Here is a 21,569-nt window from a genome sequence, read left to right on the forward strand (position 1 = left end):
GCAGTGTCATTGTGTGCTTGTGCAGGGAGGCGGGCAGCGGGAGGCCCGGCAGAGTGTCTGTGTGTCTCAGCCTGTGTGGGGGCAGCTGTGTGTGGGCGGAGGGCTGCCGCACGCACCAGAACATGTGCGTGCCTGCCGCTCTGAAGGCTTGCGGGGGGGGGGGGGCAGGAAAGGCCGTCTCCTCCCTTGTCCCTGCCAACCCCTCCTTGAGGACCTGCTTTCCAGCTTTCCACCCTTGGCCTCTGGCCCCTGCATGTCATCTGGTCCCCGGACTCCTCTTCCTGTGGCCTTGGGCGAACCATTTCTCTCCGGGTACCGCCTGCACCATCTGTGCTATGACTAGAGACAGTGCCCATGGTGCTTCCCGTTCTGAGGTTCTGGGATTCTGAAATTTCCTGTGTGCCTCCCACAGAGGGAGCCTAAGGAAGGCAGCAACTCTAATGGGGTGTTGTAGCATCAGCAGAGCTATTCTGGTCCCATTTTACAGATGATAAAGTTGAGATACACCAAGGACAAGAGATCCACTCAGGGTGGTCCAATAAATGAGAGGCAGAATTATGATTTGAAAATAAGTGACAGCTCAGAGTCCCCTCACCCACCAGGCCGCCACCCCTCTCCCCAGTAGTGTTCCCCAGACACGGTGCACGGAGGGGACCTTCTCACCAACCTTCCCGCATATGTCGGCGCTGGAGACCTACAGATAAGTGTAAGGGCTGCCACCAGTCCCCAAGCCAGTTGTTCTTCCTGCTCAAGCCTCAGTCTGCTCATCTGTGAGATGGAGGAGTAAGCCCTCTGCCTCCCGTACAGATGAGCTCATGGAAGGAGAAGGGCCTCGCCGGCCCCAAAGTGCTGTGAATGCGACCGGTTATTAGAAACAAAATAAAAGCACAACAGCCGTCTTTGGGTGGTGCGTCCATGCCCGCCCAGGTGCCCTCTCTCTACAGCATTACATCATCGATCCTCCTAACAGCTCTGCCAGGGAAAGGCCGGACAGCTAAGCACATTTTGCAGACATTAGTTTCGTCCCCGGGGAGGAACTATGCACCCAGGACCCGGACACCCAAGTGCCTCTGGGCCCCAGTGTCACTCCCTGGTCAGCCCGACCCAGGTCCAGTTCACGATACAAAGCCCTGGGCATTAGAGGGGGCAGCAGCTCCCGAGCCAGCTCTCTGCCCCCCTCTGCTGACCTTGCTGGCCCCTGGGACCCCTCCCCTGGCCCCAACACTGCCATTGAGTCCACTTCAGATCCCCGTTTCTGGAGAGGAGAGTGTGTTTGCACCTGCTCTCCAGTCCCCCCTCCCCTCTCCTCCTCTCAAGTAATATCTCCTTCAGAGGCTCTTCCTCTACTGCCTGGTGATTACACAGGCTGCAGGGCAATTCTCGGCCTCCCTAACCTCTCCTGCAAGTGGGAGCCAGAGCCCAGAGAATGTCAGAGGCTGGAGGAGGCATCCTCCTTCTCCACCTCCTGGAAACTAACCCCTTTCCCTGACCCTGGTCTTTGGAGAACAGAGAATGCCTGTCGGGTTACCGGGAGCTGTGGCCTGACTGCACAGGGCCACCTGCCACCTGACCGGAGCTGGCGACACTGCAGCCTGCCTCCCAATAAGCTTCTGTGCTCCTGAGGTCCGGGCTTTCATTTTTCTCATCCCCTGGGAGGAAGGAGGATTGGGGTCAGGGAAGGGGAGAATGAGCTAGGTTCTGGGTTCCAAGAGACAGCCCCACTTCACTCCTCTAGGGGACCTGGAATCAATTCCTGATTTATCTGAGTCATACGCTGCAGTGGGACCTTCCTCCAGAGCATCAAGAGGCCATTAGAAGCCCTTGCCCAGGGCACTGCCTCCAGCCCACACACCCCCAGCTAGCTGCACCCCAGGAGGGAGAGGGGCAGCTTCTCTTACACCTTCAGCCAGTCCTACTCCTGGGCTCTTCAAAGGAATGCCTGCTATCACGAGCCAAACCTCACTGGGCAGGACACCAGGAAGTCTTCGAGAGACACATGTCCTCTTCCCCAGCTGGGCAGCCCAGGACTCTGCAGAAGGAGGTCCAGCCTGAACTGGCAGTGGCACAATGGATAGAGCTTCGGCCTGGGATGCTAGAGGACTCAGGTTCGAAACCCCGAGGTCACCGGTTTGAGTGTGGGCTCACCAGCTTGAGTGCGGGGTTGCTGGTTTGAGCATGAGATCATAGACATGACCCCATGGCCACTGGCTGGAGCCCAAAGATCTCTGGCTTGAGCAAGGGGTCACGGGCTCGCTAGACACCCCCCCCCCCCGCCCAGTCAAGGCACATATGAGAAAGTAATCAATGAACAACTAAAGTGCTACAATGAAGAATTGATGCTTCTCATTTCTCTCCGTTCCTATCTGTCCTTAGCTGTCCTTCTCTCTGTCTCTGTCTCTCTCACTAAAAAAAAAATAAATAAAAATAATGAGGTCCAAAGTCTCCCATGTCCCCATGTAGGACCCACCCAATTGCCTCTGCCAGTGATCTGAAGTAGGCTCCTGGAATGGGGGTTCAGCTGCTGGGTGGTGACTGCAGTGTCCTGGCTGGCAGGGACCTTGAGTCACCAATTGAAGGATGGGCCCTGCAGGCATCTTCAGTGCTCCAGTCCCCGGAAGCAATCCTTTCTGGAAGGTCCACTGCATGCCAGGCTTGTCACTGCATCTTCACCCGCACCATCTCATTACATCCCTACAACTCTTTTAATCTCCAGATTATAGGTGGGGCAGGGGGTGGGGGGTGGGGACATGCCACAGCCTGCCCAATGTCACTGGGCTATGGGTGGCGAGGTCCAGAGCCTAGGCCTATGCTGGACACTACCCCTACCTGCCCCACTGAGCTCCTGGGCTGAAGCTGCCATGCAGAGCAGAAGACCCTCCTCCCAGTGCAATCCTGGCATCAGAGGTGTGGGTCCTTGTCCCCTTTTTTCCAAAGAAGCATCCTTAACCAGGGTCCCATGCACAGCCTTTCTGATGTCCTGCAAGCTCCTGACATTGCATGCAACATATTTGAGGTTTGTGCATTTTCCTAAGGAATGTAGACTTAGCTTTTCATCAAATTCCTGGAGGGATACATGACCTAAAAAAAGGTTAAGAGCACTGATGATTCTGGAAGGAAGAGGTCTGAAGTGGATTAGACAAGGCCTGGCCATGCCTGCCACCCTCGGCTTCCCTGCCATGGACCCACCGGGGCTCCCCGCCCCTGAAGTGCTGCCCCAGCCCCGCTCCCTCCTCCAAGCACCCTGGCAGGCAGCAGAGCTGAGAAGGCTCTCCGCTAAGTGCCTCACAGCACCCAGTCTTCATGATCTCCATGCCCTCCTGGGGCAAAACATTACTTTTACTGTCATTTTGAGCACCTGAGTCACATCTTAACTCCATCTTACTGCACTCTGTGACGCAGTCCTCCTGGAACCGAGCCTTGGTCGCAGCCTGAAAGGCACCTCCCAGCTAATCAGGGACTCCTTGGGCTCCAGTGGGCACGGGAAGCCAGCTGAGATGGGGGTCCCTGCACAAGTTTGGCAGACAGCCTCAGTCCTCCAGAACAGCCCTGAACATTGTTCCCCTACCCCGGCACTCAGAAAGACAAGAAGTCTGTGGACAAGAGGGAACATACATCTGCACATGGTTGTGTTTCTGTACGAAAGAGCTGGCGTGTGCCTGTAGGTGTCAGGATTGCCCAGTGTGCAAGTGTGTGTGTGCAGGCCGCCTACTTGTACACAGCCATAGGCCCACCTCCCACACATATGCAGACACCAGCATGAGCTCACAACACCCACACTTCCACCCGAGCCTATGGGCTCAGGCCTCACACACACATTCCTGTGTGCATGCCCCATGTCCTCACATGGATGTGCATGTCCAGACCTCACAGGGACACCAAAGTGCCCAAGTCCCAGATGGGTATCCTTACACAGACATATGTTTGCACATGTCCAGACTTCACACACATTGCTTGCTGATGTGTACACAGCTCTGGCTTGCCATACATGTCACACACGTTCAGACCTTCACTTCCTTGCAAACCAGCCAACATCACCTTTGTGCCACTTGCACACATCCATGTTTGCAGGGCACACTTGCATTTTCAGGCTTTACACAAGAAGCATATGCCAGCACCTCCTCCTGGTGCACACACATGAACACTTGCACACCATTTCAGTGCACATCAGTGTACCCCAGAGTCAGTCCTTATACAACACACATCAAAATGCACTCTTGTGTGTGCACTTCCAGACCTCACCCCAGCACGTATCCACTCGTGGGGCCCCTCTCCCTGGCACTCCTGCTGCTAGAGCAGAACCACCCAGGGCATTGGAACTGCTTTGCCCATAGTGTAAACTATGCCTCCAAACTGCGCCCTCACCCTGGGTCCATCCCTGCATTTTCCACAGACCCCGCTGGGGACATCCAGGATGCTTCCCTGACACTCCACAGCCTGCTGGGCTACCCCACGGGGTTCTCCTCTCCCCCCATCCTCCCAGCCTTCTCTCCACACCAGTCATCAGAAGCAGAAAATGAGCTCTAGAGCTGGACAACTTTGCCAAGGGACCAGAGCTGGTGCCCCATCACACCCCTGGCACCTGCATCAGCAGTGCCCCCTCCCAGCTTGCCCGACTGCCCTTCCCCTCCTCCCAACACCCAGAAAGCCTCACAAGTCGCTAGTTATTAACCGCTGCTGTACCAATGCCCTCACTCCTAGAGGAGCTGGGAGGGGGCAGTGGAGAAAGGATGTGCTTACACCGAGAAGTTGGCCGCTCTGCACAGTCGCTAAAGGTGTCTCAAGTCCAAGAGGACTACCAGGGAGGTGGTGAAGTCTCTATCACCAGAGGTATTCTGATTGATACCAGATGGCCACCTCAAAAGAATCTCATAGAGAATTCCAGCCTTGAACTCAGCTGATGGGAAAATCCCTTTTTAACCCTGAGTTTCTAAGAAACTGTGTGTGCCCAGGTCATGTGCATGTATGTGTGCATGAGTGTGTGTGCACTCACTGGCGTGTACCATCAACCCTTTACCCCTATACACACACTTGCCCAGCTGGCCTTGGCTTATCTGTATACCCGCAAACATGCTCATGCCAGTTCTTGGCACTCTGCACATGCAAGTGCCCCCAACCACATACAGCCTTCCTTCCCGTGTGAACACAGAAAACATGGCAGGTGCACACCCCTGCCCGTGACACCAACCCTCTGCGCCCTCCAGTACCCTCTAACATGTGACTCACTTTCCCAGTTCTTCGAAGAGCTGGTACTCTTCTGTGAAGCGGGTGCAGGTGATGGTGGCCATCCTGGTGCTGTGCAGGCAGGCGAGGCTCGGGGCTGGAGAACCCGGGCTGGGGCACTGCTGTTCTGCTCCTGGAACCAGGGGCCACTCGCCTGCCCGCGCTGCCGAGTGAGAACCTCGAGCCGGCTTGACTGGCGAGCCCCCGGCTTCTGAGCAGGGCACTGTGGCTGCTCACAGCCTCGCGAGCCTTCGTCAGCATCCAGGTCCCCATGGCAACCACCTCAGAAACGCCCTGTTCCCGTTGCCCTGGTAACTGCCTCCCAACACCTGCCTGCCTTCCACTGCAAAACCTGCTCCAGGACGCCCTGGCGACCACACACAATACTGCAGGCATGTGTGGGCCTGGGGGTGGGGGGCAGGTGAACTAAGCACCCCCAGGGTGGTAGCACCAGGGGACAGGCTGTAGGAAGGGGAGAACAAACTTAGTCCACAGGTGGTCTGCTCTCTTTCCACCCCCCCCACCTCCAACTGTGGGTCCCTCAGATGGGATTAAGTGGGGCAAAAAGGCAGTTGCCATGGTAACGGTGGGCGCCACATTCCAAGATGGTCCCCAAGAAAGACAGGATGCAGTTACCCTGGCAACTTCAGCTCCTCTGGAGAGACAGGTATTGCCCCGTTGCCCTGGCAACAGCCAGATTCTAAGGTTTATAGGGAAATGATGGCTAATTCATTGGGATCTCTCTCCCTCACTGTAATCTTTCCCCCTGCTCCTCTTTGTATTTTTTTCTCTTTTGCTTCTGACTCTCTCTTATTTTGCTGTTGCTCTCTCTGCTCTTTGCCACTGTGTTCATCGCACTGGCGTGCTAGCTTAGGGAAAAAGTGGAGAAAAGACACCAGGATTCTGAAAAGAACAAGCTTAGGTCCTGCTCATCCCTACCTCTCAGAGCTATAAAAGTCGGTCCCCTCTAACCTCTCCTCCACCCCATGCCCCAGAGGGACGAAGAACACCTGGTCTCCTGGGGCTCATGTCCCAGTTTTTGCTTGTGCTTCAAGTCAAGATGAAAGAGGTGGAGGAGGCAGAGGGGAAGGGAGAACGGCCGGGCATGGAGGGAAGTGGTCGTGGACCTGCCCTGAAACTCTCATTCCCAAATTTTATGGGCACTTTTCCTGAAAACTCTAATTCTTCAGGACAGTCGCCATACCTGTAGCCCCAAAACTTCACCCCAAAACCCGGGAGGGGGGAGGTTAAGAAGGAAGGAGACTGGAGCTTAAAGATTTGAGTTCAATTTCAGCTCCAACATTTAGTGCTGTGTGACCCTGGGAAAGTCACTGCCACTCTCTGAGCTTCCAGCTCCTTTTCTACGAAACAGAACAAAGCTGCCACTGCAGAAGAAGGCTTTGAAAATGGAGTGGACTAATGGCTGTGGAAGCCTCTATTTAATATCTAGAAGAGAAAAAAGAAGGTCTAAAGCAGGACTGTGGCCACCTGCATCACCCCGGCTTGAACTTAGAATCTCAGACCTTTCACACTCTCCCCCTCCACTCAGGTCCATTTCACAGCCCGCCAGGCTGAGGTCTCATGCCAGCATTTGCCCACAATGAGCACAGGTTGAATGATGAGATCCAAACCCTCTGGGTTTCTAGCCCACCCCCTCGGAACCTCCAAATTACCTTACTGGTCACCTCATTTGCTAGACAGGTGTCTGCTTGCTGGTAATCCTCAACCCCAGCATGTCCCCGACTCACATCCCTAGGTCCCGGGGCCCCTAGAGACATCAGGTACCCCTTCCCCCAAATTCTACCCCTTTTCCTGGAAGTCAAGGGTGGGAACAATGGGGTTGGCTCTCTGATACAGCCTCTTCTTCCCAGAAGAGAAACGGGAGGGAGACAGAGGGGAAGGAGGGGAGGAGAGCAAGGGAGGAGGGGTAATGGCTTAGCCACTAATTGCACCATTACCACCTTCAGAAAAAGGAAAAACCACTCAGTTTTGTTTCTTTGCACAATATGCTTCCTGCTTCTGCCGCCAACGTTGCAATTCAGAGGCAAAGAAGAGAAGCCTGTACTCTGGGCTCACAGCCGGTGGGCAGCGGGCAGGGCGCAGAACACCACTAGAGGCTAGATATGTAAGTAAGGAGTGGGGGAAGGGCTGCACCACCATCTCCCTGCCCCAGACCTTTTAGCTGGTTCCCAGCAGGAAATAAGCTTTCATACATGAGTAATATAAGGGCACCCCAGTTATTGCCCAGAAGAGGGGAGAGTATGCAGTGGTTAGAGCGACTCCACGACCTACAGGCTGTGTGATTTTGGACAAGTATTCTAACTTCTCTGTGCCTCAGTTTCCTTTTCTGTAAAGTAGAGTTAAAAATATTCCCTACATCCAGGGCTGTTCTATGGATTAAATGAGCTGAGCACAGTGGCTGACACTGGAATTAATACTATTGAGGGACTCAAAAGACCTTCCTCTCCACATTGCTCTCTCTGCACCATGGGAGCTCACACCATCTTCAACACTTTGTGGTGTTGTTCTCCGAGTCCCCACTGGAGCTGAGCTCACGATTTCAACAGCAGCCTTGCCCAGGCTTAGTTGGCAGAAATTCCTGTACAACCAAGGACTGGGGCTAGAAGGAGAGGGGTCACAAAGCATGAGGCTGTATCAATGGGAATCTAATGTTCTGAACAAAGGAGGTGATAGCTTGGCTTGGTGCTAGCCTGACCACCCTATTTCCTCCTCCTCACCTCCCCCCATGAAATGGAGCATGTTCAGAAGAGAGCAGAGCACATGGCGGCAGGGGAGGTCCTGGCATCATCACAGGAAAAGCCAGCAGTGGCTCAAAGGAGGCATAGATGACCAGCTTTCACTCTCACTCTCACACGGAAGTGGCCTATGCGGCCTCAGGGGGCAGGGCCAGTCCAACCCCACTCCATCCTATCACCACTGTCCCCGTATTTCTCTGTTCTTCCCCACTTCCATCTCTCTCTCCAGCTCTCCTTTCTTTTCTACCTTTCGCCCATTTTCTCCCTTCCCTCCCTTGAGTCCTCTGCCTTAGTGCTCCCTATCTCCCTTCCCATTCCTTTTCCCTCCTTTCTGGTTTCTACCTCCCTCCCTTCCTGTCGGCCTCCATCACTCTTCTCTTCCTCCCAGTGCCGGCCGGACCCTGTGCACAAGGTCCTGGGGAATGGGCAGGACCCAGGCTGCGGGATCCTGATGGTGCAGAGATGGCTGGAGAGGAGGGGGACAGAGGAAGAGGAGGGAGAAGAGAAAAAGATCTCCTTGGCAACTCTTTCTCTCTCTCTCTCTCACACACACACACACCCTCTGAAACTTCGAGAGCCTAGCACAGGGGTGTGGGCACTGCCTTGGATCAGCAACCCTATCCAGAGTGTAACTGCCACCCTGCTGAGGACGCACCGCTAATTCACTGCCTCCCCTGTGTGTGCGAAACTGGCAGCTGTGCCCAGGAGTGGCGGGCAGTGAGGAGCCAGCCCTGCCTCCGTGGCGCTGAGAGAATGAGCTGATGATTGCATCAGGGGGGGGCTGTTCTTACCAGACTCCCCACTTCCCAGGGCCATGGCAGGCATGCGAGTCAGCACATGTGCCCCCATCTGCAATATGTGTGTGGTACTCAAGAGCAGGATTGCGTGCCAGGGGCTGGTGGCCAGGGGTGGGAGCCCTGCAGGTTGCTGAGCACAGCTCCGGCATGCTAGGATGGGGAACATGAACATGAATTCAGGCTGTACCCTTTATAGACGGGAAGGGACAAGTGGGGACCGGGGCCAAATTCCTGGGCCAGGGTAGGGACTGGGGGGAGATTAGAGCCCCAGTAGCATCGTGACAGCCGACTCAGGTCCCGCCACCCACAGCCCACACACATGCTTACGTGCACATGCCCAAGTACCTCGGGGTCCTGCGGGGCTCAGGCAGCAACCACAGAAAACACGCCATCCGAACGGTCCCCACGAGGCCTGTCCCACTAAGGGCAGCGAGCGTAGGGGCAGAATCAGTGGAAAGTGGGCCAAGAGAAAAGTGATCCTGCAGAGGGTCTAGGCAGAGGGTGAGCTGGTTAACTCATTGCAATAAGTAATGCCAGGTCTGTACTCAGAAGGGAGAGAAGTCAGGGGTCAGGGAGCAGCACTGTCCCCCGAGGTGTCCCACATAGGACGCATTCCCTGCAGGGGAGGGGGAAGCAGAAAGCCAAGGGATAGAGGACAAGAGCTGTTGGGCCAATGTCTGCACAGCACAACCTGCAGTTAGAGGACCCAAGTTCAAGTCCTCCCATTGGCTGTGAGTGCTCATGGCACATCTTTTTCCCATGGGAGCCTTCACTTCCTCCTGAGAAATATGGGGACAAGATGTTCCTTCACAGACTCCAAGGACACGAAAAATAGTTATTTCCACTTTAGAGCCAGGCCCTGTGCTAAGCACTTGACATATCACACTACTTATACCTCACGACGGATGTCCATGAGACAGGTACAGTCATTGCCCGTTTGGCAGAGATGTGACGTGACCCACCCACCTAGGGTTTGTGTGACTTCACACCCTGCTCAGTGTTCTTTGACCTCCACTAGGGCTGGAAGGGCCCTGAGGGAGCCCATGCCCCTTACAGATGGGGGGCCGAGGCCCAGAGAGAGGACACTGCCCTCCCGCAGTGTCAGGGCAGAGTCAAGACCCCAGTCTGAAACCTGACTCCCAGAACAGGGCTCCTTCCTTTACCCTGCTCTGCCTCCCCCGTTCTGAGCCTGCAGGGCTGCTTGCCTGGGTCCCAAGGTGGCTGGCAAGCACCAAGAGAGGAGCAAGTGGTGCCTAGGCCCGGGGTTGGGCTCCAACCCCTCCAACCAGATTTGGGCTCTCTCCTGGCTCCTAGGAGAATGGTCATCCATTGCTCAGGATTCCATAGGTAGGGCCCAGACCAATAGGGCCGCCTCTGGCTCAGACCCATCAGTCTGGCAGATCTGCTGCCGTCTGGTCTAGCCAAAGAGGAAGGGGGCTTGTCTGGCTCTCTGGGCTCCACTCCCCAGATCAGTTCCCCAAAGGGCCAGAGCTGCCTCTGGTCTGCCTCCCTGCCATCCCGCCCCACCACAGGTGATGCAAGCATCTGCAGGTACCAAAGGCCTGACACAGAATATAGACCCAGGTGCCCTGGCTGGGGGGAATGAAGGGGGAATGAAAGGCCAGATTGGGGGGGGGGCAACAGGAGCCATGCTGATTGCTGGGCTGAGCAGAAGCCACAGCAAGCAAGCTGAGCCTCTTGTCACAATGCCTGAGTCCTGGTCACTCCTCATCTCAAGCCCTTCATCCATCCCAGGTCAGAGCCAGTTGCCAGCACGCTGGTTAGGCAGGCTTGGGCACTGCTGGGCTGTGGACCAGATCACAGGCTGAAGCTTGAGAGGAGCTTCCGGGCCATTTGCTGGGCTCTGGGATAGGCAGGACTCGGCCAGGTGAACTCTAGGCTGGGTTGGAGATTAGACTGAGCCTCCTTGGGAAATCAGGACCAAAAGCTAGCCCCCAACCCCAGCTGGGCTCCCCCTTTGGAGCCAGATTGGCTAAAGAGATAGGCGTTGGTGTGCAGGAAAGAGCCAAAAGGACCTTTTATAGTTCTGTACTTGTGGCTCCAAAGGGCAGGGGCCCAGGAAGAGAAGCAGGGATCAGGCTGAAGGCTGGGCCACCTCGAGCCGGGCTCAACTTGTGCAAACCAGAGATGCAGGGGAGCCCTGGCTCCATCACTCTGAAAGGGCCCAGCTCCCACAGCAGGGACATGCCCCCAGCAGACTGTGGGCAGACTGTGGACAACCCCTCCTTGGGATACACTGGGCCTGGGACACTGTGCCATGGGTGACTTCTTCTAAGTCTCCCTCCTGAGGAGGCAGAATCACTGTGGCTGTCTGGAATCAGAGGCCTCAGTCAGACCCGGTCCCCGCTCTCCATAGCCCTGGCATTATCATGCTAGAGAAAGGTTCCAGTTGGTGCCCAGGGTTGGGAGAAAGGGGCCAGGGCATGAGAGGTCACCCCTGCTCTGCAGCCCCAGGACAAAGCCTCACTCCTGGGCTGAGCCACCCCTGGGTATTAGCTCTTAACTAATACTCACACCCCCTCCACTGCACCGCTCACCCCAGCCCACCCCACCCATCCTGCTCATCCACAAGCTGACGAGTCCTAACAGGCCTCCTTTGCCAGCGACAAAAATAACTATTTTCAAAATTCACAGCAGGGCTTTCGCCTACACACGCTGCGCCGACTGGAACCTGAAGGGAGAGATGCAGAACGCAGTGTGCGGATGGAGGCACGCTATGCGGCAGGGAAGCTCTGAAACCCCCACACCCCTCCTCCCACCGCGCATCCCACCCCCAGGCCAGGCTGCCCACCTCCTCGCCCGTTCACTTGGCCAGTGGTGAGCCCCCACCTGCCCCCAGGACGCACGTGCACACACCCACATGTGCTCACAGACAGCACTACAGCCCTTGCTTCTGTGTTACTGCATTTTAATCAAGTTCATGGGCTCCTCCACAACCACGAGCCTGGCCAGTACTCTGCAGCCTTGCGAGGTAGGCAGAGGCAGGGCTAGCCTCCCTGTTTGCTGGTGGGGAAATCGAGGCCCACAGGGGAAGGACTGGGCCCAAGGTCAAAGCAGAGCCCGGATGTCCTGACTGTTGGTTAAGGGGCTCTTTTCATAGCTGTTTCCACCACTCTTGGTCCTGCAGCCAGGCCAATTCTTCTGGGTGCTGGGGACAGGAAGGAGAGCTCTCTACCACAGCCCGACCACCAGTTCCGGCCCCAGAACTGGCCCAGGCCATGTGAAGAACCAGGATGGTCAGCTCCCTGGATCTCTGCATCTCTGCCAACAGCCCTTGGGATCTCTTTGGGGAGTGGCCAGATGGCCAGGCCTCGGCTGGAGTCCAGGCTTGGATTTGCCTCCATGTGGCCCCTTACCCAAGCAATACTGCAGAGGTCAGGGTTTAAGGACAAGACCTTAAACGAGCTGGGAGGGGGTGAGGTCCAGGAACTCCAGGACCCTGGCACCAAAGACCAGGTCCACACCACAGAGACACAACGGCAGTAAAGCTCATTTCACAGATAGAAAAGTAAGGCCCAGAGAGCTTGTGTAGGTCACCTGAGATCACAGAGTAAGTCGAAGGAGACACAGGACTGGGATCCAGGCATCCCAGTCTAGTTTATTCTACCCACACCCCCAAGCCAAGTTCCCCACCCTTCAACTGAGGGGCTGTACGCTCTGCAGACGGTGATGTGACCTCAGGCCCCTCCCTGGGGAGGAGCAGGACCAGGCTTGAGTGGGGGAATACATTTAGAAGGACAAAGATTCTAATCAGATCCTCCTCCCTAATCAGATCCGGTGGGACATCAGTCTGGTGTTGAGTTTACGGAAAAAAGATCGCAGTTTGCAAATCTTGCATTTTTTCTTGCGGCGCCCCCGGGAGAAGGTTCGAGACCTGGCTTCCTCCTCCTCCTCCTCCTCTTCTTCCTCATCACTGGCCCAGGGCCCCCAAGCACCCCCATTAAAGTCAGGATGGGCCCGGGGATTCTCGGCCGGGTAGCGCACAGGGATGGCTGTGCGGTTATAGTCCACCAGGCGGGCCAGCAGGGCACGGACCACATCGGGCCGCTGGCCAGCTAGGTCCTCTCGTTCGTAGGGGTCAGCACTGATGTTGAAGAGCCACACAGCCTGGCGGGCACTGGACATCCGTTCCAGGTTCCACCAGCTGCCGGGGAAGGCAGCCAGCGTCTGCGGCGGGATCCAGTCACCGTAGCCAGGGTCCCCCGTCAGCAACTTCCACTCGCCCACACGGATGGCAGCCTGCACCGCAGTGTTCCAGATGCCGAAGCCACCCTCGAGGGAGCCGTGCCGGGCATGGTTGTAGAGCGGGTCAATGTTGTGCAGGATCTCTGTGCGTGGCGAGGCCCGGCCCTCACTGATGGCTGGCCACACATCATAGCCGTCCAGCCCATCAGCCACAGAGGCAGTGCCACCTGCCAGACCCACCAGGGTCGGGTACCAGTCAGTGATGTGCACCAGCTCCCGGCTGGTCCGTCGCTTTCGCTTAAGCAGGGGGCTGTGGACAAAGCCCAGGCCCCGCACGCCACCTTCCCAGTACGTGCCCTTACGTCCTCGCAGCGGCCAGTTGCTGCCCCCCGAGAAGGTCTGGCCACCATTGTCACTGGAGAAGATGATGACACTGTTGTTATAGAAACCATAGCGCTTAAGGGCCCAAGTGATATTGCGCACGGCCTCATCCATGCAGGTCACCATGGCTGCGTACTTCCGCCGGGCCACATTGCCCATGGTGCGGTAGCGGTACAAGTACTCACGAGGGGACTGCAAAGGCGTGTGTACTGCCTGGAAGGCGACATAGAGGAAGAGGGGCTGCCGGGGGCTGTGGCTGGCTAGGATGTGGCTGACGCGCTGGGCATACAGCATGGTGGAGTACTGGCCACTGAGCCCCCAGGCCACAGTCTCACCCTCATGCAGGTCAAAGCCGCACACCCCAGGGCCATCGCAGTTGTCATAGGTGTAGTAGTCCACATTGCCCGTGAGCGAGCCCAGGAAGGTGTCAAAGCCCCGGCGGGTGGGCAGGCACTCCTTCCGGTAGAAGCCCAGGTGCCACTTGCCTACCATATGGGTAGAGTAACCTGCCTCCTGCAGCTTCTGGGGCAGTGTCACCTGGTCCAGGGGCAGGCAGTTGGGCTGCCGAGGGCGGATGATGGAGTGCTGAAGTCCTGTATGGATCTGGTACCTGGTGAGAAGAGCGGAGGGCACAGAAGGCACAAGTGAGCTACAAACCATTGCCCTGGCCAACCACCCCCAATACTCACCCTGAAGTGGGCTCAGCATTACCAGCATACATAGTAATAGTAACCAGCAGGTATACAGCTGTTATTATTGTTAGCTACCATTAGCTACTACTGTTATTTTTAATACGATATGCCACATACATTATTACACTTAATCCTCATAAAAAAAAAAAAAAAACCTACAGGGAAAACTATTATTACCTTCATTCTACAGAAGCTCCCAAAAATGCAGCCACGGGCCCGCGTTAAGACAGCTGGCCAACAGTGGAGCTGAGCTTTAAACCCAGGTCTACACAACTCACGCTCAAAGTTTGTCAGTGATGCACCCTCTGCAGACCTCAGTCAAGCTAATGGATGATTAGATTTGATACAAGAAGTACTCTAGGACCCTGAGTCAGGGTCAAGCCTCTCTTTCTAGGGGCTGAGCAACATGGAGCACTATTGTGTCAAGTGGGTGGGCCGGCTCAGAGTCCCTAAAGCCCGTGTGCAAGTGAGTAACATGAGAAACTTTGGCTCTCTCCAGCTTCACCAAACACGCCTGGATTTATTAACAAACACTAATGAGAGTCGTCAGCATCAGTCAGATGGAGCCAGCTGCGGGGGGCGGAGGGCAGGCGTTGCCCAGCCACACTCAGCTAACTTCACGGATCAGGGGGCTGGAACGCTGCCCTGCTGGCTGCTCATTCCCCAGCTTAAACCAAAAGTCACCTCTTGGGACAGAAATGCTAACTTGTGCATAACTCCCGGGAACGCAGATTCTTCCTCCCTCTTCTGGAAGTTAGTCACCATTTGGTCTTTACCACCACTGTCCCCTACAACACACACTGCGGCCCCTCTGCCTCTTTCTCCTGTTCTCTCTTCCTATTCCTGGATCTAAACGCTGAGTGCAGATTGAAGGAAGAGAAAGCAGCTATTTGACTCCCATCTCCAGGACCCCTGCCAAGTGCCTGGCCTCTCAGCTCTCTGTACAGACTCCGAGGTTGAGTACAGGCATGAATGAATTGAACCCTGCCTGGCTCCACGCCTCAGTTTCTCCCATCCAGGAATCAGGGAGATTACGGCTCTGGCTCCTGAGATCACACTAGTGACTTTTGGGTGGAACTTGGGAGAAAGCAGGCCTTGGACCCCTTCCAAGGAGGATTAGCTTCAGCCTTGCCAAAGGATTTTCTCCTAAGTGGCCAGAACTTGCTTTCCACACCCCCATCTCCTGTTTCCCTGCTCTTTTAATCCTGTAATCCTGCCACCTTGCCTGTGGACAACTCCTTACGAGAAAGCCACATGTCTCCTTGGGACACCCAGCCAACTTGGGAGGCTTTCACAGATGAAAAAACAGAGGTCTGGAGAAGTGAAGTAACTAGCCTAAAGCTACTTAGGTCACGACATCCTGTGTGTGTCTTTCCACCTCCATCTCTCAGTTCTTCGGTTTCTTCCCAATGTAGTCATCAAACAGCCTGGGGACCCCAATCCCTCCAGTGACACAGAGGCTGCCATTTATTGAGAGCCAAGCAGATTACAAGAAATTCATTCCATCCTTACCACGGTTTCTCAAGATAAAAACTGTTCTTCAGCCCATATTAAGGACAGGAAAATTGAGGCTTAGAGATATTAAGTAATTTGTTTAGGGCCTCGGATTGTGTAAATAGAAGCACCATTCAATCCTAAGAGTCAGAGGTTCCTTTAACAAAGGGATGACCAGGTGTCTCTTTTACATAGTGTGGTGTGTGAGTGTCCCAGAACAACAGAGGGAGAAAACCACAAAGGTGACCTAACCCTTTCTGTGTGCAGGGAAACTGAGGCCCAGAGAGGGCAAAGGATTTACTATTGATCACACAGGCAATTGGAGACAGAATTGGCCCAGAGTCCTGGTTTCCCAGGTCCCAGAAGGGCAACTGTAAATGCAGGGGAAGTCTACCACTAGGTTTATTTGGGGCTTGGACGGCCAACCACAGCTGCCTGGGCCATGCCTACCTGCCGGTGAGAAGTTGGCTCCGTGAAGGCGTGCAGATGGGCTGGATATAATAATTCTCCAACTTGACACCCTCGGCAGCCAGCCGGTCCAGCGTAGGGGTCTCGATATCTGAGCCATGGTAGCCCACGTCGTGGTAGCCCTGATCGTCGGTAAGGATGAAGATAATGTGGGGAGGCTGGGGTGGAGCGACGGATGGCTGTTCGCTGGCCTCTCCCGGCCCGTCGGCCACCAGGCTTGGCTTGGCCCAGTCCCAGGACAGGTAGCCGAAGCTGAGCAGGCTAACTAGCGAGAAGCCGGTGAGGGCGTGCATGGCCATGCCGGACCGCGCGTCCTGGCGCGCAGGGCTCCCGGGGCCTCACCGCCGTGCGCGCCCAGGGCGCACGGTCCTCACGCACACCGGCCGGCCAGCCGGCCGGCCTGGACTCTGCGAGAGCGCTCAGCGACTGGGGGGAGGGCCCGGCGAAAGGTGCGGACACGGGACCGGGCGGTGAGGCCAGACCTGCGCGGCCGCAGCGGGACGCTCTGCTGAGGTCAGGCCGGCACCCAGCTGCCTCCGGCCGCCCTCGCTCCCTTTCCCCTAGCTCAGCCGGGCCAGCCTGAGACGCGGAGTGCTGACTTCCAAAAAGTGCTCTCCACCATCCTCGGACTCTCTTCTTCCTTCTAGCCCTCGATTTCTCCCGCCTCCTAATTTCTCTCGCTTCTGCCTTCCCTTTCTCCTCCCCCCCCGACCCTCCAGCCCCAGGCCCGGCCTCTCGCCCCGCCCGGAATCTTGAGAACAGTCGGCCTCCCCGTCGGGAGGTGGGCAGGACCCCAGCAGGGAAGGGGAGGGAGGCACAGGTTGGGCGAGTCCGGGGTTGACACCGCGGGAGAAAATGCGAAAAAGTTGTAACATCTGCCGGGGCCGAGCCCCAGGTGGAGGGGCGGGACGCCGGGAGGCGGCTCCGCCCCCGGGCGGGAAGCCCAGACCCGCTCGGCCCTCTGGCTCAGCTCCCGCCCTGGCCGGGGACAGGGGAAAGGAGGGAGGGGGCTATTTGGAATTCGATGGAACAGCTCCGGAATGGCCCGTTCAGGCGCACCTCGATTATGGAGTCTTAGTATCTCCGAATGCCAGTCCTGGAATGGACGCCCATGATTTTCTGTTCCAACCCGGTCATCTGTAGTGAGAGAAACTGAGGCCCTGAGATTGGTGGGAACTCGTCTAAGTCACAGAACAATTTAGTGGCTTCTTCTCTGGGAATCACAGCCGCTGTTTGAGTGGCAACAGAGAGAGCAATGTAGAATAGGAGACGACTTTGCAAGCACCAGGGGCTGGAAATCAGGAAACTAGGTTCTGGCCTTGCCAGCTTCCCTCTCCCCACCCCTTCCCCTACCCCCAACCCATTCTGCATTTCACAACTGGAATCTTAGAATGCCAGCCCTAGAACTCCTCAGAGCAGGGGCTGGCACACACAGCTTGTAGTCACAGGATCTAGAAGCTCATTCGGTACATGTAACATGCATGGGTGAATGGATGAATGGACCTCAAGGGTCATCCAGGCCAACTCTGCCCCAAGAAAATCTCCCCTACCCGGAAAGCAAGCTTTGGGGACTCCTGGGCCAGGCAAAGATCATACATGTGTAAAGGAGGGGGCCCACATGTTGCCAGAGGAAGGCAGTGGAAGAATGTGGCTGAATCTTCTGATTTTTTTTTAAGATAACCCAAATGTAGTCTATTATGAGACATATTCCAGCCGTTAAGTGCTAGTAACTAATGTAAAGCAAAACTGAAACACTATGCCAGCCAAATCAAACCTATCTGAGAACTGTTATAGGCCGTTGGGTGCCCCTTTGCAACTTCTGCACTGTTTTCCAAATTTTTACTAGACTGTATTTTTAAATTGAGAGAACTGTGTTAAACAGAACCAGTTAGGTTTTTTGTTTCTTGTTTTTTGGGGGTTTTTTTTTACTACCAGGACTTCAAATGTTTAATATGCTAATCTCCAAGGGGGAGGTTGGTGAAGCTGTATTTCCTAATTTCATTTGGCCCTCTTTTTTCACAGCCTCTCCGAGAGCCAGTGTTTTGTGAACTGGGGAAACAAAGGCTGTCCAGGTGTGTCTTCTCTCCCAGCGCCTTTCCCCTGCCAGCATTCTGTCGTGATCCCTTCCCACTTCCTTGAAAACCAGTGTGTGTGGGGAAAGACACCAGACCTCCAAAATAGCAGCCGGAGTCTATCTGCATTTGGAAATGAGGGCTGCGTGGGGCCGCTGCTCCAGTTCGCTCAAAGCCCCATATTTAGGGTGACCAGATTTATCAAAAGGGAATACGGAGCCTGTTGTTCTGGCAGAAGAAATGTTGAGGACAGACAAGAAAAACACAGCCTCCTGAGGGGAAGGCTGCTAAAACGGTGCTTTAGTAGACGCTACCCTGGGGGTCAAAGTAGGACAAGTTACAGGGAGGTCAGATGGACTTGAGTTTTACATTCTTTGCATTGTCCCAGACCTTGGTCAGGAAAAACTGGAGAAACAACACAGGATAAATGGCAAGGGAGATGGCGGAGGGAGTGGGAGAGGGATTTAGCCTGAAAGAAAAAAAGGTCTACAAGGCTCACAAGCTGCAGATCTCAAGGTTATCACAAGCCGCAGATCTGAGGTTGTCACGGGGACAAGACAAGCAGAATTTCTGAGAATTCTTTCTCAACTGTGGGCTCTGACATCAGGCTGCTTGAATTCAAATCTTGCCCCTTATTTGGGGTCAGGCCTTGGACAAATTATTTTACCTCCATCAGCCTCAATTCCTCCATCTGTAAAATGGGATCATAATATAAATGAGATACAATATAGTGCTCAGTAAACTGCCTGGCACATAATAAACACTCAATGAATGTGAGCAGTTTTCATGATTGTTCTTTGTGGTCCTGAAAGAGAAGACTAAGTCCCGTGAGTGAAAGTGAGTGGGGAACTGATTTCAGGCCAATTTAAGGTATTACTTTTGTAAGAAATCTGGCATCTTGCTTAATAAAAGGATGACAGTGATGGATGAATCACCATGTGGGGAAGAGTGGGTGGAGCTCTCAGGACTGACTCTTGTTCTCCAATATTCACATTTCTTTTAAGGGTCCCTTGGTAATCTTCCAACCCCAGAATAACCTCAGAGGGCACCATTTCCCTTTCTTATGTTCTAGGGAAATAAATACTGATCCTCAACTTCTCTTAATGTCATTACACAATGGGGACATGCTGGAGCTTTTAAAGTAGACCTTTCCAAAGGCTCAGGGTTGACAAGGGGGAAACAACCACAAAGAATAATGTGAATTTAGGTCATAATGCTTTCAAGGTGTGACTCAGTCATCTTCCCTTTGTGTCCTCTACAGGATGTCTACTTGCCTTCTGTCCTAGGACAATGTCCATCGGCCCTACTCCCACCCAAGTAGACTCTCAAGAACTCCAAGATATATCAGTGTCAGGCCCAAGAAGTAAGACTCAGAGAAAACGAAGCTAGCTTTTGCAGTTTCCATCTCAAGACCTACCTGCATGCAAGGTAACTGACAGCAGGAATATCCACCCAGTACAGGTAAGATCTGTCCACCCATTCACACAGGTGAGCACTCACCCCTCACCCCCAAAAGATAGCCGCATTGAAAGAGAGGGAAAAACCTAACATCTGCCCACGAAATGCAGATCAGATGTGGGAGGGGTACAGTATGGTTACTTCCTGTCAGAAATTTCCATTGATGAAATCAGACGTCAGAAAGCACTGAGCTCCTCCTTACTGGAATCATGCAAGAAGGGGATAAAGTGACCATCTGTCCAGAGGCAACAGGAAAGATTCTTGAACTAAAATGTGGAACAGAACTCAAGGACTTTAAAAGCTCTTTCCAACTTGAAAATGTTATGATTCTAATTATCAATTCTCAGAAAACTTTTTAGGACACAGACATATAAAAGTGAAAAACTGGGTGAGGCAGTTTTGTGGCTTCATCTTTCATTGCTATGCATGGTGTGTGCGTGTGTGTGTGTGTGTGTGTGTGTGTGTGTGTGTGTGTGTGTGTATGTGTGTGCATATATTTGACCACCTTTGAACTAAAATTATCTTAGTACAGATATTATTTCCTTCTGACTTCACTGATCTTGGCAAAGATCTTACGCCCGGATCTTGCATGCTGTTGTCCTCTGGAGGTCTATTTGTCTAGGCTGGACCAAAGCAAGGACCTAAAAGGAAATACAAAAGGCCTCTGAGCAGTGAAAAATGTCAGAGTTCAATCCTTTAACTCAGAGGAAAGCTCCCAGGCTTTCCTCACTCCAGGCCTATGGACTCTTACTTCCTACACAATACTTACGAGGCCTGTGATTTCATTTCCCAGCCTAGCATTGGAGGAAAGAATTCAGAAAGGATCTATAAGGAGGTGGCATGAGGCAATTGCCTGTTTGATACCAATACAGTTTCAAAGTGAAAACATTAGGTAGAAACCAAACAATAAACATAAAAATCAGACTGATGGATTCCAAAAAGCTGGAAGTTTGGGGCCATTTGTGCAGGAGCAAAGAGCCATATCTACCTGAACAGACCCAAAGGCATCACCAAATCGATGCCCAGCACAGAGGGGAATTATGGGTTGCCATCCAGAGTGTAAATCCAGTACAGGATCCTCTCTCTCAGGAAGCTGGGGAAGACATGGGGCTGTTTTTAAAGTGTTCCATCCAAAAGTGCTTACGATGACGAGTTCGCAGTATAAAGCTCAGCTTCAGTTCTAGAACGTTCTCCCTGAAGATGCAGGCTTGGGAGGCAGCAATGTCTGCAGTGGGTACCACGGTGATGAGGATGCTGGAGGTCAGGCTCAGAAACCCAGCAGAATGCTCCTCCCCGGGGCAGGTCTGGCTCATCTACTTCCTGCCTCCTCTTTGCAGCCCTCAAATGCCAGCATGACGTTCCCTGCCCTTCAAGCTCCAAAGCCTCTGTACCTTGAAAGAGTGAGTGGCCCGTGGGTGAGAAACACGGTGAGTGCAGCACAGAAGCCCACCTCTGATGCCCTTTCCAACAGTTTGGCCTAGTCCTCCAAAGGAGCTTCTCTCTTTGAAAAAGACCTCCACAAGAGAAAATTCCACAGGTTCCCGGGGACACCTAGTCTAGAGACCACTGGCTCTCAGTTTAGCTCCCATCATGTTCTTGACTAGAACACCAATAATTAGAATGAATTAATGGTTAATGGAAAGGTTGGAGGTGTTTAAGAAAGCCATGCTGACTACATTACGGAGAAGGTATTGCAAAGGTATTCAGGGTCCATGTAAGAAGGCCAGGTAGAGACACGCCTGCCCAAATGAGCTGTCCTCCCCAGTGGGCAAGCTGCAGGGCATCTGAGGCTCAGTTCTTCCTGGACGTTACTTGGGAAAAATAGTTCTAAGAGGAAAAGTGTTTTCTTCTTTGATGTTGGGGCACCCCCGTTAGCGTTTCTGGGAGAGACACACATCCCCCCCTGACCCTTGCTTCTGGTCCTCTCTGTGGTCTCACTGAGTGGCCCCTTGGTGTCAAGGTCCCCATATCAGACATCAGAGCCAGGAGTGGCAAAGCCTGGGCACCGCAGCCCCTTGCTCTTAA

The 21,569-nt window shown here is 54.2% G+C and overlaps 2 protein-coding genes across 3 annotated transcripts in view; both read right to left on the reverse strand.

Moving 5' to 3' along the window:
* CAMK2A (calcium/calmodulin dependent protein kinase II alpha) overlaps nucleotides 1-5,427 on the reverse strand; it is a 63,267-nt gene extending 57,840 nt beyond the window's left edge. For both annotated transcript variants that reach the window (XM_066344474.1, XM_066344473.1), the window contains exon 1: nucleotides 5,224-5,427. In XM_066344474.1, coding sequence (XP_066200571.1) covers nucleotides 5,224-5,285 — 62 coding nt within the window. In that variant the 5' untranslated portion in view covers nucleotides 5,286-5,427. The remainder of the gene's footprint in view (nucleotides 1-5,223) is intronic.
* Nucleotides 5,428-12,355: 6,928 nt separating this feature from the next.
* On the reverse strand, nucleotides 12,356-16,850 carry ARSI (arylsulfatase family member I). Its single transcript, XM_066343237.1, has 2 exons — nucleotides 15,997-16,850; nucleotides 12,356-13,970 (listed from the first exon to the last, which is right to left on the reverse strand). The coding sequence occupies exons 1-2, from the start codon at nucleotides 16,311-16,313 to the stop codon at nucleotides 12,563-12,565; spliced, it is 1,725 nt and encodes a 574-aa protein (XP_066199334.1). The 5' UTR covers nucleotides 16,314-16,850; the 3' UTR covers nucleotides 12,356-12,562.
* Between the last annotated feature and the right edge of the window lie 4,719 nt (nucleotides 16,851-21,569).

Source organism: Saccopteryx leptura, chromosome 6 (genome assembly GCF_036850995.1).
Source record: "Saccopteryx leptura isolate mSacLep1 chromosome 6, mSacLep1_pri_phased_curated, whole genome shotgun sequence".
In the NCBI taxonomy this organism is placed as follows: domain Eukaryota; kingdom Metazoa; phylum Chordata; class Mammalia; order Chiroptera; family Emballonuridae; genus Saccopteryx; species Saccopteryx leptura.

What these genes read in the sequence shown, in the direction of transcription:
- ARSI (XM_066343237.1), bottom strand. Translation starts at nt 16,313, where the DNA reads ATGGCCATGCACGCCCTCACCGGCTTCTCGCTAGTTAGCCTGCTCAGC. An exon ending in AGCCAACTTCTCACCGGCAG is followed by an intron (nt 13,971 to 15,996) that starts GTAGGCATGGCC and finishes TCTTCTCACCAG; the next exon opens with GTACCAGATCCATACAGGAC.